Genomic DNA, 19,434 nt, shown 5'->3' on the forward strand with positions numbered 1-19,434 from the left:
AGCTTTTGACACCTCAAATATTTATTACAGATGGCAGGGATTCCAGTGGGTAACTTTGCTTCCTCTAGAGGCATTTACCCTTCTGCTGGTACATTAGGTGACCACAAGGCAGGACTTTTACTCAGCCATAAGGGTGACTCTCTCTGGCACCAGACTGAGTCTTGCTGAGCACCAAGGGCTGCACCAGCCAAGGATGCAACCCAAAGTTTTCAGGAGCTGCCATCCAGAAGCAAAACCCACTCCTGTCCCTGAACTCTCCTCCAGAGTTGGTAGGGAAGTAGCTGTCACTCCTGCTTTCCAGTTAAACCAGACTGCCTGTGCCATGCTCCCAGCTCAGCCCTTTCTCACATGTTGCACCATCAGACAAAAGGACTCTTTTCCTCTTTATGGCTTCTTTTTTTGGCACTCCTGGATGCTGCTGAGGCTGCATTGTTGCTGCATTCTGCACTGATCTCACCGTATTTGTAAGGGTGCCTAACACACAGCAACTGGGAGCAGCACTTCCAGAAAACTATTTGTCAACATCCTCTTTCAAAAATACCAGTGACTGCTACATTACAGAGAAGGGCAGACAAGACAGATGCTAAATGTCTATGCGTAATTGCCAAAATCCCTTGGTGGTTCAAGATTCCCTCAGCTCCCACGTTCACTTCCTTAAGTGGCCCACATGAAACTGTACAAGAAATCGGGAATTATTTTGGTGAGATCATCAGGGACAGCAAAGCAGCCAGACTCAGAGCAAAGGCATGGGTGAAACGCTGAGGAACAGCACTGCTCTTTCCAGGAACAGGAGCTGTTGCCATTACATCCTACTCCCTTTGCCTGCAGAGTCACAGAGCTGTGCAGGATCTGTCTGTGACTAAGTTATAATCACTAACAGAGGGTGAACAAGTTCGGTGTCACGCCCATGTGAGCAGTTAATGGTGAAGAACAAGGGAAGTTGTGGGGGAGCCATCTGAGATCATTTTACCACCCCTCCTTTGCAGCATTAGCAGACCCAGAACCCATCTCAGGGGTGAAAAGAGGGGGAATTTCAGGTCACAGTTTAACAGACCAGGTCTCCTCCACTGTGTTTGTTGCTTGCTTCTCCACCACTGATGTGGGACACCCCCAGCTCTGATACCTGGAGCAACTGATATTTTCATGCTCCAAGTTTCACCATAATTCTCTGCCTGTGCTGCTTTCCCCCCCTTTTTGTCTCATTTAATGTCTCTTCCTCAGTAGTCATTGCTTACTCCAGCTGAGCACTGAGGACACTGCTTGGAAGGAAAGCTGCAATCCCCAACAAGGTCCTTGCAACTTATGGCAGTAGAGGGAGCAACTTAAAAACACACACAAACACCCCTCAGTCCAAACACCCCAAAAGCACTTTCTTGGGTGGCAAGCCACCCTATGGCCCAATCAACCTAAGATATACCCAAGAATTTAATGACAGCTAAGCCTGGCTGGGAAAGTAGGCTTGAAATGACACTGGAAGAGCCACAGCCTTCCTTCCAAATCTCAGCTAAATCCTATAGTGACCGTGTCTTCATCCTGCCTACTGCTGATCTTCACCTGAGATGTCACAAATGGCCTCCATTTCTTATCTCCTTCTGAGCTTCATACCTGCTGTGGTAAAGGTGGATTAACAGATGGGACTGATCCCCGAGTTGAACACAGCCCTTGGGACCCCCAAACTACCCCTCTGCAGAGTGATTAGTGCAACTGCTTCTCCCCACTCACAGGTGAGGCAGGCTGGGACAAATATAATCTCCTAATTGATGCATTATCATCTCTCACCTGAGGTGTGGCTCCTTTCAATCAGTGTTACAGCCACAAGCAGTGGCAATACCTGGGGTCTGTGCTGGGCAGCTTTGCAAGGGTTGGCACTACCCCTGCTGATAGAGACCTTTTGCTTACCAAGCGGCCAGGGGAGATCAGAAAGTCTACACTTGCACATGTGCCAAGAGCACTGGCCAAAAGTGTTTCAGATGGCATTTTATCAATGCAGTGCAGCCAGCAACTCCGAACCAACATAAATTATACAGGGAAGATGAACAAGATGAAAGATCCTTCATCTTACCGCAGGCAGAAAATACACTCGGGCTCTTCCTCATGGTGCCCGACGGTCCAGAAAGAAAACACAATGATTCACATCGTGCTGATTTGCTGTTGGAGACCTCAGAGCTTACAGTAGGTCCTGCTGATTTAGTGCAGCATGCAGCAGTATCTAAAAATTTCCCAGTGGCCTCGCGTAAGAGTTTGCTTGAAAACAGTGACTAGTTTTGAAATTATTTGCTTTAGCTGTATTTCACCCTGTGCCAACCCATGAATCTTACCTGAATTGTGCTGGTGTGTTCTGGACTCTCCTTCGGTGAGCTCCCAGAATATGGGCAGGAATCAAAGCAGATACAAGAATTTATCCTGTTTCCCAGACACAATGCTGCGCTGAAGAACCATTATTCAATTACAACAGGTCCATGTCAGACCACCTAGAAAGTTCTGACAGCTGCAGCCATCCCCAAGCAGAGTTGAAGAGGAATGTACCATGTGCCACATGCTGCAGCTCTATCACCACTGAAGCTCCCTTGTCTCATTTATTTTAAAAGCAGCAGAATTGGTAACGCCTCTTTGCTGGTTCATTAGGCAAGGCAGTAAGTTGTGCTTGACAAATAGAGTAAGAAGTGGTTTTGGGTGACATACCACAGTGTTATAAACTGGTTTTATCCCAGAGCACTTTTACCCCTTCTTACACTACTGCTACCACTTCTAGAGACTGTTGTTAATGGCACAGGTCCTCGACTGACATAAAACAGCAAAGCTCTTATTGCCTGATGAGACGTCACAGGAACTGCACCAACTCACAGCCACTGTCAATATCTACCACAGATATTCTCACATCACCTTCCTATTAGTTGTTTGTGTTTTTATGTGATCCCTGACTGCAAACAGACACCTGCTTAGGGTACAGGTCACATTCATTGCATGGGACTTTAATTCTAAAATGTTTGTTCCGAAATCCTTATGGGCCCAAGGGTATTTAACAAAGACCAGGATCAGCACTTCTACAAGAACGGCAGACTCAGGAGACCCTCACCCAAAAGGAGGACAGGGGCCAGAGAAGCCCTGCCAGCCACCCCACCAGCTGTGTGTGCCATCCTCCAACACGTGCCCCTGCTCCACAGCAAGGTGGTACACGAGGCCGGCCCGGGCTGTGCGGGCAGCAGGGGAGCCCGTTCCCTGTCAGGGTTATAAAAAGGCAGAGCTGAGAAATGAGCACGTGGTGCTTTTTTTTCTCTAAAATTCTCTTCAGGAATGAGCAGCTATGGGCGGGGGGCAGGAGGCATCTGCACAAAATGAGAAACCCAGACCATGGGCAGGGAATGCTCTATCCACTAACCAGAGCTGGGGCAGCAGCATCTCAGGGCAGGGTTGGAAATCACACCTTGACCCGACAAAAGGAAAGGCATGTCAGAAACACCACCATGGCCAAAGACTTCAATTTTTAATGCAGCTGTGAGACCAGCTGTGTTTCCACAGATGCTAATATTATCCTTGGTCCATTCCTGTGCTCACTGCCTCTTGCACAGTCCAACACACATTACAAAGAATATTCCCTCATCTTTCTGGTTTTCTCAATGCAGTTTGTTTTTCTCCTCAACACCAAACTACAGCCCTCAAACCCACTCTCATTAATTAATCTCATTTTTTTTTTACTAAAGAGAAACGAAACTTCACCATCTCCTCTTTCTCACCTGGCTTGGTGTCCTACCCTCCAGTGGACTGACCAGTCTACAAATGGTGAAGATTGTGCAGGATACACCATGAAACAGAAGGAGTCTATAATTCTTATGTGGAAAATGGAGAATGCTGCCTCATCTCTACTGCTGCCAAGATGCAGCTTTTGCCCCTCTTAGTCTCTGCACACAAATACCTTTTATTTTTCCCACAGGAGAGCACTGAAGAAAAATTACCTGGCAAGCACAGTGTTGGTGCTGTTTCTTTTCATTGCTTTGTTCAAATTCCTTCAATTTGCTGTATTTTCCTGCTTTTGAAGAACTGAGAAACTTTACTAAGAGCACTAAGAGCAGTGAGAAACCATTCTTGTTGCAATTTGGCGACAGAAATGGATATACAGTGACTGCCACCCCAGTGCCCAGTACTGTGCCACTTACTGCCCTCTCACACAATAACAAATGTATGGTTTAGACTAGAAGTTGTTAAATCCTGTGCTCCTGGAGTCACATGGCAAGATGGGAATTTCATTTTGCATTTTTATGAACTGTGTGTGCCTCCCTCATTTCCATGAGAATGCACAACAGGCCCCATAAGAAAAAAACAATTACGATGAAGGAACTCACCAAGTAAATTTGTTATGCTGTAAATCATGAATTATCATCCAGGCTCCTTTCTTGTGTGCTTAACTCCTTTTACTAAACAACAACCACTCACCCAGGCCACTGCCAGGCCTTGGGGTGGGCATAAAAAACACTGATTAATATCCTGTAACTCTTCTTACAGATGTGACGGGAGTAGAAGGCTGTAACAGCCTTTTCTGCATTACAAAACATGAACCTAAGACCAAGTGTGCTATGATCTACTGGTGACAAATGAAGCTAATATAAAGCCTTGCCAAGATTTTGGCTTTATTAGCGTTATTTAACTTCAGGGACCATTAAAGGAGCCGTATTTGGTGAATGCAGCTGGGGGGACAGAATGGTTTTGGTTATGAAAGCCTGGTGTGGTAGGGAAGAGAAAAACTACAGGACAAAGCCAAAAGCTGTGCAGCTTGGGAAGAGCAGAAAACACGAGGCCAAGGGGTCAGTACTTTCTAACAGCTTAGATGTTACCAGTGAGAGGAGCATCAGTGATGGACATTGCTGGAGAAGTTTCCAATTCCCAGTGGAAAGGGTTGGAACAGCTGAAAAGAAGTTAAGATAAAAACATCCCAATGTCAATGAGGGCAAAAGTGTGCCTTGATAACGTTATGGGAACCCAGTGGAATGCTGGATGACACACACTGCCTTATCAAAACTACTGTTAATCGTCCTACTATGTGCTAAAACTGCAGGAGACACTCCTTAGGATCCAATAGTATCTCCCCTTCTACAAAAAATTAGAAGGAGCAAACACCCATGTGCACAAAGGGCAGATGCGGATTTTGGTCTCCAAACTGTGGCTACCAGATGTTGATAAAATAACATGATTTTTAACTCAGCACACACCTTAGTTATCATGATACAACTTTCAGAAACAAGCACATGAACAGTTCCACTAAACACACACATCATATATTGTTCCCACAGTCAGTTAATTACACGGCTTAGTGGAATAACCTCGTTAATGTTATGCACTTTACAGAAAGTATCTACATCTATCAGTGGAACAGTATCTTGTAAAAAACACTTGCCTGATTAGTTGTGTCTTCCTTTTTAGAGACAAAAGAAAGCTCTGAATGACAAATTTTGGGCACTATCAACCAATCATGCAGCAATAAAAACTGAACGTTCATGAGAATGAAGACAGAAAAATCAGAAATTAGCAGGAGAGCATCAAAATAGATGGGCTACATAAGGGTTTTACTCTTTATTTACAGCAAATATATTACAGTAAAAAAAGGTTAACATGGCTCGTGTGGTTGTGTAAGGATGGTACATGTGCTTACATCAAACAGGTTTCATTTCCTTGGCACTAACTGAACCAAATACAAGGATTCGACACAAAAATAAGAAACAGAACATTTATTAGGCAAACACTGTGCTAACTGTACACATCTGCAACTGGAGTTTCAATGCAATCCAAAAGAACACAAACAAGTCATGAGGATGGCAAGAACTTTTTTTGACAAACATGTTTAACCCTCAAGACAAGGCTGTCTGGCACCATTTAAAAGTTGCTGTACTGAACACAGTGATTTTAAAGAAATGTCACAGATGATTAAGACACTGAAAATGCACTCACCACAGTGAAGAAGCCCATTATTTTCCTTATTTCAGTTTTTACTCCCACAGTACAAGAGTGTTAAAAGGCTGCATGGCTGACAAGCTGGATGCAACAGCTGGAGGGTTTTGCCTGTCAAGCAAAGAGACTTGCAGCAAGAGACATGCTTTATGCAACAAACCTGATGATACACAGCTTGTGTGGGTTCAAATAAGACGATCTAAGAACAACAAATGCTGGAGCCTTATAAGCTCTTTACATTATAATCAGAATCCTGAGAAAAGCAGGGTCCAAATTACTCCAAGTGAATTCAGGCTGGCTTATACACAACAAAATTGTCCAGATACATCAACAGTAGTAAACAGAGTTAATGCAGTGTTAATCTTTTTACATTTTAATGACTAGCTATAAAAACAGAAACTAGCATGTTCTAATCTGTTTACATTTCCTGAGCTTAGTTAAATCAAGAAGGAATGAACATTATAAAAATCCCGGTAAGTCACCAATAAATTAAAAATGTACATAACCACTATAGCTTAAGAAGCTCAGCGTGAAGTCTGCCTATCCAATATCCTTTCCTTAGGAATCCTGTACAGAAACTATGCCATTAACTTCACCAGCAATACTGAGATGCTATGAAATTGTAGGTCTTTTTTTTCCCCTGCTCTCCAAGCACCCTTCTAGCAGACTACCTGATAGCCTTTCCTAATCAAATCATGCGAGAGCATTCAAAAACTGCAACCCTCTACTTGCAGTGCACAAAACAATGTTCTCAGAAACGCAATGTACTACTGAAATTCAAATTTACCAGCAGCAGTTATTTGGGTGGACTCTCAGCTCTCAAATAACATCACTGCACTGGCAGCAGGTTTAGTATCCCTTGGGGGAACAAACCAGAAGACCCTTGGCAACAAAGAAATCAGCTTAGCGGTTTCTTTAAGAGCCAACATCTTGCATTTGAGAAAAGCACTCGACCTACATGAGTCATACACATGTTTATTTATGCATGTTTATTTCCTGCATAGAGAATACTGTGTACCTTGGAATAAAACCCAAGCCTTGAGAATATACTGAGAGTATGGGTATTTGTAGCAGTGCTATGGCAGGTTAATTCAAATCCAAATGATCAAACTCAACGGTCTCAAAGACCTGCAGAGCATGAACTTTGATAAAACAAACAACTTTTTAAAAAACTGTCTGCTTATAGCATGATTTTTATTTTATGGTGTAGATAAAAGAGAGGTAGAAAGGTTTATCTCCCCAATATCAGTTTCTGTGCAGTATTTATAAAGTATCAGAAAAAAACCTATAGCTTTTTGGTGAAAATGCCACCTTTTCTCCTTAGAATTACAAGGAATCTTTTCTTTCCACTGAAGTGCTGCAAATTAAGCAACTGGCATCTGGTTCAGAAGAGCTCTTCTTCCCATTAGCCGCACTAGATCATTTTTGTTACCAAGCTCTGTTTTTAAGAAGTCATTGCAGAAATACTCCCGTACAGGGCTCAAAAATTCCTCCCAGATACAGTCAACCCACCAAACTACATTTACCAGCCAAATAATACCAAGTCTGCTCCTAAGAAAAGCACTTGCTCTTGCTCCACTTACATGATCCATCTTAAGCATGCTACCAAGAGGGAGAGAAGTATGGAAGTATGGAAGGCTGTGTGGCCCTCCCCCTCTTTGGTGATGACCACAGGTATGAGCACCATCATCATGCTGTGTGGAAGTAGCTAGAGAGCTTCCTGAGACAGCTTCTCTTCCTGCCACGATCCACTCTCCGTAGCAGGAGGATGGATGGTGCTCTAGTGATGAGTGCTTCTCAAAAAGGGTAGGAAGGACGAGCTGACCAGGAGACACAGCTGAACAGAAACCATGCTGGTAAGATAAAAAACCATCTTTTTCTAGTGTAAGACAAGCCTGCAGCGCTGCAGTTTTCATGATTGTCACTAGATAAGGGAGAGAGAGGAAAACATCTCGGGCCCTGCAGCCGCAGTCATCAAGAGCGTGACCCACAGTGCACTGCACTTCCCACAGAGCCATGAGACTCGGACCCAGCAGTGCCAGGGGAAGGCAGGTCAGGGTGGGATCTGGCCATAGGGGCTCCACTCCCAATCCCTGCTCTCATGGCATTGCAAGAACTGATATATCTGTAAGAGAAGGACCTGACTGCTGACATTTCGGGGCACACAGGGCTGCAGCTCCAGCTTTATTCACATAGCAACGACTGTTCAAGGGTGGGATTTGAGCCATGAAAGTCAGACTGCTGCACGGTGACCTTTAATTTACCCACAGAATGTTAAGCAAATTACATTAAATTAAATTCAGTCAAAGCAGATGCTAGCTTATTTATTAAAAAGCTCAGCTTTCTCTTTCTTTCGACTGGTTTTAGACAGGCAGCTCTTGGGAGCAGACCTTCACTCTAACTCAGTCAGGCAAGAGCAGCTCCATAGAGATGGCCAGAGTGACTCTCCTACAGAAATACCATCCTCAAGAAGACCTGTCTGTCCCTAGGGATGCTCAGCAACAGCACATGAGCACATCTCCTGCTTGCTCACTACACTTCTTGCCTCGCCCAGGTCTTTTGCCTCCTTCCACATAAACCGCACTGGACTCACAGTGGAAGATGATTCTTCTCTGCCAACATTGCCATCTATTGTCATATCTTTCAAGAAATCTATGAATTGATTAATATAAAGAAGCATTTACTCTCTTTCAGAGAAACCAATACTGCTCTGCAAATACATAACTTGTCATTAATTTTTTATAGGATTGGGTGAGGGAGCCATATACAGTAACAGGGTCACATCCACAATACAGGTTGGAAACGTTTCTTTCTGTCAGTTGTAGCATTATGAGACAAGTAATGCTACTGTACTCAAATAATCAACAGGCAGGTTTCTTGTTTTCACCTGTCTCTGTCCTTCAGTCTGCTCCCTTTGAGCAGCATGCCTAAAAGCAGCCACATACATAAGAGATGTGTTGCTTTCAGCCACACAGGCTTTACACACAGTCTGTTTAGTCTTTTTCCTTTTGTTCTCTGGAAACATTACTCTCATTAATTTTCATCCTCCAACTATGATCCACCAAAATAAAAATAAATTCAAGTACAAACCCAAACTGGTTATTGCTGGGTTATGGGTCAATGTAAACTGACCAGTCAATGCCAACCTTAAATTCGCGTTTACAAAAGTAAGGATTGTTCGATTACATTTGCTGACCACAGACAGCTTCTTTCACTATTCACACAGCTTGAAGAACCAAAGATTTGCTGAGAACAAGACACGGTCCATGTCCTTTAGAAGTATATGGAGCTAGTAGCCATCATCCTCATCCATATCACAGCCATAATCTGAAACACACAAAGGCATATAAACATGCAAATATTCCAGGCTGATGGAAGACACAATGAAAGTATTGCTTCTTTAAGGTTGTTTTCCTTCTTTGTAACTAGATGGTAAGTTTTATCTTAAGCAAGCATTTTAAATATCAGCTATTTTCCTAGGGCTAAATAAAAAGTTCTTGCATGTACTTCCCTCAATGAAACAAAATTGTTTTAGCATCTATCAGTAAATATCTCTTCTCATGCGTCACTGGACGCTCATTTAGGAATACTTGCCACATGGATATGTGAAATACTTGGTTTAATTGAGAGGCTGAAATAGTCAAGCCTGATTGCCACAAGTAACCTGGCACACAGTGGCTGATGAGCAGCAGCATAGATTTACAAAGTAGGCACGTTTTTCACTAGACATAGGCACCAAGGAAAAAGCTGGTTTGTTTATATTATTCATGAATTTATAAACTGAAACTGCAAGGGTTCAGAGATAGCTCAGAGTTCCCATCAACATCAAAGGAGTCCTGGAACGAATCCTGACCAATGCATCTGACTTGGATCTCCCGTATCTACTTAATTCTAGAGAAACAACTTAAAATTTTGCCCAGATTTTTTTATCCACTTTTGTTTTCTTAAACAATGCTGAGTGCAAAGACTGTGCATTGTGTGTCAGAAGGCAGGTCTGTGTGTTTCTAATGCACTGGTTCTCTTCTGTGTGCCTCTGAATGTAGCAAACCAGGTATTTTCTGTTGTGTAGTCAAACCTATGGCTAACTATTACATATGAGCACTGAGGAAAGTTAACCTTTACATTCCAAATTCAGTAGAGGGCAACATCTCATCCAAAGAGTCAAGCAGATGCTCAGAAGCAAAATTAAGTGTAATCTACAATAATTTGTGTAGAATGGGTGAAGTTCACCATCTGTATTTTGTGCTGTTATTCCAGGTGGACAGGTCTAAAATCCATGGAGAAAGCAGTTTGGAAAGAGTTACTTGTTGTACTGACAAAGCTCTGCACACCTGCATTCAAATTCTGGGAATACTCCTTTCCTTTTTATTTTTATTTTTTGACTCTGATTTTTCAGCTGTTGTCCAGATCGGACAGGGAGTAGTGGAATGTTCTCAGAATGGTTTAAAAATAGTAACATTTACAAAGAAAAAAAGCTCAGTGACCTTTATTCTATTTTTGTGGGGGGTTTATTAATAAACATAGACTCACCCTCCCCCACATGGGTGCCTTTTCTTGGGAACATTATTCTAATAATAAATGCAGGCAGCAAACTGTTTCTCCTACAGTTCAGCAATTATTTTCCAGTGGAGAAATCAATTTAAAAGCAACAGACACTTTTGTGAAGTGTATACATATTGTCCATGCAGCTGACTGAATAGTGCTGGGAAGATTTTTGCAGCAAATAACATTTCAGTAGGGAACTTATTCCCATCTTGAGTCTTCACAACCCATAATTAGCAGCTCTCATTTTAAAAATAATTTTGTATATTTTCAAAGCTTAACTTCTAAGGGGAAGCTTTTAATAAAGGATAAATATGGATGTGTCCAGCTAGGAAAAACCACAGCAGAGAGGATACTGCCTTTTCCTGCCAGCAAAGAAATCTAATTAACTGAGAGGCTTTGCTGGGTAACCCAAAGAAATTAGCACACATCTGTGTACCATACAGCACACTGTGTGCTACCAATGCCATTCCTACACTTGGTGAACAACTACTTCCTCCTAACACTTTCCCAGAAATGGAGTGTGACTATTCGAGCTGGATTTGAGCTGGACAGACCTGTCCCCAAGGCTCATGGACAATCTGGACATCACTGCAGCCTCCACTGAGGAGGCAGCAGAAGTAGGGTGGCTCAGCTCGGGGGGCAACCAGCCCCAGACACTGCCAAAAGAGGGGTTACTGATCCCATAACTTCTCAGATCCACATTAATAAACCTAATTCTGAAAAACACATAACTTCAGTTTGCTCTTGAGAAGCCCTCTTAGCCTGAAGCTCAAGATGCAAAGTTTTCTCAGGAGTCTCTAAGAAGGTCAGGTTTTGGACAAGGCTAATTTGGGGCTTTCCCACAGGAATGGGCAATGCTGAAAAGGCAGCAGAAGCCCTAGGACAGGGACAATCAGGGGAACCCTGTCTGTCCTCAGCCCTGCAAGAACGAAGCCCACAGCACCAGGAGATGGTAACTTAGGCAGCAACCCAGCTCACCATTTCCTCCCATTAACTGCAAGGCGCTCATGCAGTGGTCATCATCTTCTTCTACCTCTTCCTCCTCCACCTCTTCATCAGGGTTATAAGCTACTGGGCCACTCTCCACGAGCACAGCTGCTGGTTTTTCTACAGGAGGGGCTTCTGCCTGTGCATTTGGAAACGTCACCTGCAAAAAACAAGAGAAGGCAATAGAGCAGCTTCCAGATGACAGCAACGAGAGAGATGGAAGTCTTTGTCTAGTGCTAGAGGTTCAGTTGTTCTAATGAAAGTCTGAACAAAAGTCAGGCAAAACCATCTAGTTTTTACATAGTCCAGACCCAGGCAACTGAAATATCCAGCAACAGTAAAAGCAGAACAAGGATCCTCTTGCAACCACAAGGGAAGGCAAAATTCGAGAGCGAAGGCTCCTCAGTAGAGCTCTGTGGGAAAACTTACAACCTCTTCCTCAGTGTGCTCAACTCACATCAGGCCTATTACACAATAACAACGTTATTGACAATTTAATGATAGCAAAAATGTACCCTTCAAATCAGAAAAAACCAACATGTATTAGTTTTGACAGCTCTGGTTGGATTTATTTGGCGGCGCAACGAGCTGTGGAACAAATAGCACTCCGTAGACAGCACTTAATGTGATGGCAGAGCACTCAGTTGATAATACAGGCTGGCACCTGTAACATTACCTATGAAATTCATCAGAATAACGATCTCCAAACAATAACTTGGGAATCGATCATTGACGGGACCCGCTCTGTACGTGCACCGACCCAGCTGCTCCAAGGTGAGGCAGGACACAGCACGGAGGGAGAGAAAGGGCAACACCACAGGGGGATAGAGGTGAGTTTGGAGAAGGTAATATTGTCTTTGGTTCACTAAGGAGAGACCTGGGAATGGGGCAGGAACCAGCAACATGGTCTGCCCCAGCACAGCCCAGGCTCTGGTCTTTCTGGAGCTCTCACTTTCATGGTGTGCTCAGTCTAGGGCTCCACCTCCTTCTCTCATCCAGGGAAGAAACATCAGAGGAGCTTTATCTCCATCAGCTCTGTAACAGGGCACTTTTCACCTCCATTCTGTACTTGGACTATTTGGGGTTTGTACACTAGAGCCTGTGGCAAAAAAACCCAGTCCATTAGTGGCAACTTGAAGAATATTAAAGATTAACCATTAATGCTGCTTGTGACATTAAGAATTTTGAAAAGGGAATATTGAGAGTACCTGTCACCAGTCAGCAGTTACCAGCACTGAGAGTCATCTCCCCTACTAGGAAAGACTGGGACCACTTCCTTGGGAAGGACAGTGGTGAGGTGCTTCTAAAAATGAATGGTCCAAAGGAGACCAGAAAACCCCAACTTCTCTGGTCCCAACCACAAGAAAAGTCGTACAGTGCTTTAGGTTTTAAATTACAGTGCACAACTATGTACTGTTGCATCTTCTTCAGTTCCACTGGCAGCAAGTTCTGATTCAGTGCTGTAATTTATTTTTATTTATTTATTTATAAATGTATTTACTTGGGATGCAGTAACTCCCAGAATCCCTGTAACTCCAGGCACTTTAGAGATACACCATAAGAGAAAATCCCTGTACCAGAAAGTTGATAGTCTAATTATTCAAACATCAAAGCTGTTCTGAACTTGTCATATACCATGACAGTCAACCTAAAGAATCTGCCTGAGTTTTTCAAAGTCACCTAAGGGTTTGCTCCAATAGCTCATTAATAGGGCAAAAGACACCCATTAATTTTAATAGAAAATCAAGTATTTAGATATTCGGATCAGTCGAAGACAGGTTTTCATGATTTTTTAATGCACAAATTAATCATATTATTTATAGGAACTTCCCTCCAGTTTATATTTCCTACCACTGCCTTTGCCTCTAGAGTGATCCAACTGAGTCCACCTCGGTATAAGCAGAAATAGACACAACAGTTTGAGACCAATCAGCATCATAATATACATCAATTTATATGCTTAAAAGTATCCATCTGCTCTGAAAAAGTGGGTGAATATAAAGGAGATACAATTGAGTCATTATTTTTTAAAATTGCACCATGCTAATTAAAATGTGACCTTCTTTTAATTATCATGTCCACTTCCAGACTGCTGTACTTCTAAAAATGTGCAGAGTTTTCTAATGAGCATAGAATAAGAAGTGAAAATGTATTTCCCTAGGCAGGATATCAAACTGTTTCTGAAAATCAATGGGTTTCAGTCATTTTAAAAATAAGGCAGTCAAACAACACCTTTAAATAGAACTTCCTGAATTCACTTCCAGACATCCTGGACTGGAGTTTGGCACTTAGCTTTAAGTATAGGTGGGCAATTGTTAAAGATGTTAAACAACCCAAGGGAACTGGTTCACTTTCAGAAAGGTGTCAGTATCACATGTTCAGGGGGGAAAAGAAGAGGGACAAATATACTTTTGGTATACTGAATGTTTAGGCATACAATAGACAGTTTACTGTACACAAAATGCCTATGAATACTCTGTACAGGGTGAAAATAATAATGAAAGAAAGCAGCTATTGTTGTTATCTGGTGTCACCATCCCATAATAATCACAGTCCCTTCAGGAGAAAATGCAGGTGCACAAAGCCACCTAAGGAGGGTTTCTGGGGGTGGACAGATTAGTTACTAGTTACTAGTTACTAGTACAGACTTTCCTGCAGCACTCTTACATTTTCAAACGAGACAAACCAACAAACAAACAAAGCAAAGAGTAAGTCATGCTGTAGAGGGTAAGCTGTCTTTTCTTACTAGTCTCCCACAGAAGCCCAGCCCTCCCCTGGGGTCAGGTCTGGCTGAACAAAAGTGGCATTTTGTGTCATCCTCCTTCTCTGTGGGGACACTCCAAGTGCTGAGAAACAGACACAAGCTCTGCCCTCTCCTACTCCTCCTGCCTATTTATTTGATATGGACCTTTTTAGATTCTTGCAGGGAGTCTTCTGTTTCTTTTTCTGTCTAACCAAGCATTATGAGGCTGTGCTAACGCTACTGATGGATAAATAAGAGCAAATCTGGGTTAGAAAACAGGCAACCTCAGCTTCACAGTGTTCACAATAACCAACTCCTGGTCTGATCAGAGAGACAAGACTCTCAATTCTTTTACCCATATCTACCACATAACCAGAGCCAGGCTGAGAACGGCTTCCAGGAATTTCCAAACTCAACCTGTTGCACTGGGAGAAGTGCTGGACTTTACATACCTCTTCAGTGGCAGCCTTTTTAGCAAGCTGGGTTGAAATCAAGGGTCTTAATCTGAAAAGAAGGAAAGAAAAAAACAGGGAACATCAGAAAAGCTGCACCATGCCCAAGAGTTTGAAACAGAGTATTCACTCTCCAAACAGTGAAAGCACTTTGCTAGTGTTATGTTGCACAATTACTTTTTTAATGATTTAAGATAAAGAGCGGAGAGCCTCAGACTCCACAATAATTAATACACACATTCCCTTGGCAGTGTCTGCCCCAGTTCAAGATAATAAGAAAAGATGCCAGTCAACAAGCACAGCAGCAAAACCTCATCTCAAATTGCAGCCCCAGCCTGTCTCCAAGGTCTTTGAAATAGATGGGTTTGTCACTTATTACAAAAGTCAAAAGAAAACTGATTTTTTTGGAAGAATGGAGACGTGGCAAAACTGAGCCACACTCTGATTGCCTAGCACTGCTCTGAAACTGCTTCCCTGTATCTGATGATACAGAGGGGACACCAGTAAGATTATACATGGAGGATATCATAATCACCACAGGTGAAATTTTACCTCCAGCTACAGAAATCATCAAAACCAAGGGGACCCTGCATACCTTGAATGGAAAACAACAGAAATTGAATATAAACATTTTTTAAAATTCTGCATTGGATATGAAAAAGACCTGCATATCTGGGGAGAAAAGATGGATCAGTGTTCCTTTACAGCTAAGTGTTAAATATTATTACTTCTGAAAAACATTTCATAGTCTGTTGTCTCCTTACTGCCATGAAGGCTGTTCTCAATCCATCATTTATTGTTACTTTCTGGTCTCTCCTCCTCATCTAGATGTATCTAGTCACGAAGAGGATGACTTGCTTTCTACTGAAACACTGCTCAGACAGCTCCTCAAGCACGTCTTTTAACTAAGTCTAGGCAAACAACTTAATGAATACCAATTTATGTCTCCAGAGATACAGTCTTTTATGATAAGCAGTACTTTCCTCTCATTTTTCTCTTAGTCATTCCTCCTTGTTAACACACAGAAACCAGTTGTTTTCTTACTTATTTATTTATTTTCAAATAATCAGCGGGAGGAAACGAAACCCCAGAGAATGAGCAGAGGAGACTGAGATCATTATCTCTGATGGAGAAGACACAAGATATTGGCTAAGCTCCAAAAAGGTTCAGAAACTGGTCATCTCTGAAACACTCTGCAGGACCAAAAAGGCATTTCAGCAACACAACCAGTTCAAGGTGCCAAGGGAATGTTTCAGGAGCTGTGCCACTGAAGAATCCAGAACACATTATTCTGTTACAGATACTTCTTGTCATATTTCATAATCATCAAAGATGTCAAGAAAAAACGCTCTTGACCCACATAAATATCTATTAAAAATCCTAGTGGACTTCTGAGCTTAGAGAGAATGTTTTTGAGGGCATGGATGCACTCCTCCCTACTTGCCTGGCTTCTCTTTCCTTTATCTAACCTGAACTGTAGAGTATTCACCTTTAAAGGGCATCTAGTCCAACCCTCTGCAATGAGCAGGGACATTTTCAAATAGATCAGGTTGCTTAGAGTCGCATCCAATCTGGCCTTGAGTGTTTCCAGGGATGGGGCATCCACCACCTCTCTGGGCAACCTGTGCCAGTGTTTCACCACTCTCATCATAAAAAATTTCTTCCTTAATTCCAGAAATCTGAGACTACCTAACTACTTTCAATCACTGTTTTCCAAAAATCACTCTGTTTAGATGCTTACAAATATATGGATGCAGCAAAGACAAAAGGTTACACAGCTGAAGGATTCTAATTACCAAACAGGTTGTATTTCATTGACATGACTGAAAAAAATCCAACAGGGGTAAGAAATGAAGGACTTTTATTTTAAACCAGTAGTTGTGATTATTGCAATTAACATTGTACCAAAGATAGCACCTATACTCTCCTGCTACCCAAAGACATCAGACCTCCCCTGGAGCACCCTGAAAATATTTCCTCCCCCCAATTAAAATCAAGCTGTTGAGTAAGACTCACAAAGTAATCAGAAACTGCTGACGTTTCTTTTAGAGCAAATTATACATGTGCTCACACAGTGAAGAAAACAATCACAGCTATAGGAAGCAAAGAGTAAACATTCCAGTTTCATTTTAATTAAAATGGTCCCCTAATGAAAATAAAAAGATTCAGGCTTATGAAAAGCCTATTTGCAAAAACTTTAGTGCTAAATCCAAGAGCCCTTCTGTACAATTTCTCAGCAGTGAGGGACTCTCACACCCAAACTGAAATTAAAGCTGTATTTCTGTTCCATGAGAGCTGCTCACAACCTGTACATCTTCACTTCATTAGTACAAACACAGCACTGCTGTCTGATTTGAGCAATACAGTTTCTCTCTCAGTGTAGTACAAAATGCATCCCAAAGCAGAGGGGTGGATCCTGCCACGGATGGTTGGCACCTCCTGCAGTGCAGATCTAGAGGGGTCACTCCCCACCTGGGTGGAACAGCCCAGCTCACTGCACCTCCATACTATCTGCTGCCTACAAACACTAGCCATGGCAACTGGGAAAAGGTAAAACCATATTAGAGACAAAACCTTATTTCCCCACTGAAAAAATGGCTTTGATTCCAATTATAGTTACAAAAGTTCTAAATATATAACTCCCTTGGCTCTCCTTATGTCTGTGGAGAGCCCTACTCTTACTGTACAAAACTATTTAGGAAGGTTTTATACTTGGGGTGTTGTTTTGTTTCTTAAAAGCCTTGATGTCCTGACCTCCTTAAACCAGAGCAGCTGCTGCCACACCAGCCATATGGAGCAATAAATTACTGGCTGCCATGGCTACAGATATGGACTCCTCCTGCTGTCTGGCTGCACCTCAGAGAGTGGAAAAACGTGTCCTCGTGGAAGAGCATGACTGATTTTGAGGCTGGGATAGACTTGCGTATTAATTATCAAAAAAGCACCTTGAAAATCAAGCAACTGAAGTATCTTATCCAACTTCTACTGTGCACAACCCAAGCTCATCTCTAAAAGGCTACAAAGGAACACACATGCACAAGAAAGATACTTCCACTGAAGTCCAGACTGAATTAAGGGTTCCCAAGTTCCATAAATAATAATATCTTACACTAAGATACAATTCCATGTATGCTGAAATGACAACAGCATCTATTTAAAATGTAAAGTTGTGACTGGGAAGTAATGAGGCTCCTGGTGTTCCCAAGTGTGTCAGTCATTGTTCACTATTTATGATGATTTCTAGTTTGGGCTACTTTGCTTATGAACTTTGCAAATTAATACAGTACCTTATGGGAGGGAGCAAGAGAACAAGCAACTTTCTGAACAGCAATGTGATTCATAACAGGGGGATAAAAAAGATTTCACACAGCCCCAAGTGTTATATCCACACTTCAAACTACTTCAAAAATTATGCAGATCTACTAATGCTCATGTCAGCCAACACACATAACACTGGAAGCAGATTATCTTGACATGTTTGTGACAAAAACTAATGGCACGGTACAAGGCATCAGAGGCTGCTCCCCGCCGAATCTGCTCTGCTCTCAGCCGAGATGTGCACGATAACACTTGGATTTGTCCTCCAGCTTAACAATTTAAAAGAAGATTCAATGTAATAGCTCCTGACAGGGCTGGAGATCACACAGACTGAACTTTCAAAGTGAGCAAATTCTCAGAAAAACAAGCTGGCTGTGACAAACAAATGCTTTTATTTTGCTTATTATTTAATAACAAAGGATTACACAGCACAGTACATAAAGCAGAAAGAGTACTGCGAGGTAATAAACCCACCTCACTTGCATCAGGCTGTTCGCCCACAAAAAAGTTTGACAATACCATAACAATCTCCTCAGTGCAATCCTGCAAGTAATTTGGAAACTCAACCACAGCTCTGTTTCTTACTGAATTTTAATTTAATCCATCCAAGTAGGGAACATCTTATTGCTGCTTACCGCCCATACTAATTTTATACACGGATGGTCCCAGAATACACGATGGAAAGCGGAGATAGAATAGAGTCCAGAGCCACAAGCCTGCAGTGTAATTATGCAGGTCATCCAAGACAACTGCCCATGAAACCTATATATCCCCACACAGGCCTTTCATGTGCACAAGAGAAAAAGCCATTGAGAAATGACTCGGCAAGAGACCAGTCAGGTTCTCGACCACGGCCGAGATCCTCCTCCCACCTGAGGCCAGATGGTTCTGCCTCAGGAGGTCAGTTTACCAGACATCTGTGTGAGAAGGAAATTAATATAAATGTTTACCCAGGCTAAGAGTGCCCTTTAATTAGGTACCGTCATTGTTATCCTTACCGGAAAGCTGGGAATTACCTCTGTGCAAGGATTTAATGCTCTTCTTGGAAACACAACAGCAACAGAAGATACCGACCCACTCTTCTGCCAATAGGTCAGGACAAAGGGGCGACCCTCCTGGACTTGGACCACTGCTCTTTTCCAGAGGGCAAAACAGAGACTGCAATGATGACCACAGCTCTGGAGCACTTCAAGGTTTGCACATCCAGCTGTGGATCCCACTGTTTTCTACATCTGCTTCCGGCTGAGGGCCAGGTGCTCACAAGAGCCACTCCCTCTGCTCAAGAGGAAGCGGAGGCACATGGCCAAGGCCATGGCTGTGACACCCATGAACAGCTGCATGACACTAAGAGGACAGGGGGTGGTGGGTAAGAGTGCACTGTGCCACCTCGGATTTCCAAATATGACTTCATGCTCTGCACAATGACAAAACATCTCTGATGCTCACAGC

At 42.6% G+C, this 19,434-nt stretch overlaps 1 protein-coding gene across 2 annotated transcripts in view; it reads right to left on the reverse strand.

Moving 5' to 3' along the window:
- Nucleotides 1-5,705: 5,705 nt before the first annotated feature.
- The window catches only part of BRF1 (BRF1 RNA polymerase III transcription initiation factor subunit), a 169,632-nt gene continuing 155,903 nt past the window's right edge, over nucleotides 5,706-19,434 (reverse strand). For both annotated transcript variants that reach the window (XM_008934781.4, XM_018082429.3), the window contains exons 16-18: nucleotides 14,668-14,719; nucleotides 11,464-11,632; nucleotides 5,706-9,267 (exon numbers count right to left, since the gene is read on the reverse strand). In XM_008934781.4, coding sequence (XP_008933029.1) covers nucleotides 9,230-9,267; nucleotides 11,464-11,632; nucleotides 14,668-14,719 — 259 coding nt within the window. In that variant the 3' untranslated portion in view covers nucleotides 5,706-9,229. The remainder of the gene's footprint in view (nucleotides 9,268-11,463; nucleotides 11,633-14,667; nucleotides 14,720-19,434) is intronic.

The sequence above is a fragment of the Manacus vitellinus genome, unplaced genomic scaffold, assembly GCF_001715985.3.
Source record: "Manacus vitellinus isolate BGI_N305 unplaced genomic scaffold, ASM171598v3 scaffold_6_pilon, whole genome shotgun sequence".
NCBI lineage: Eukaryota > Metazoa > Chordata > Aves > Passeriformes > Pipridae > Manacus > Manacus vitellinus.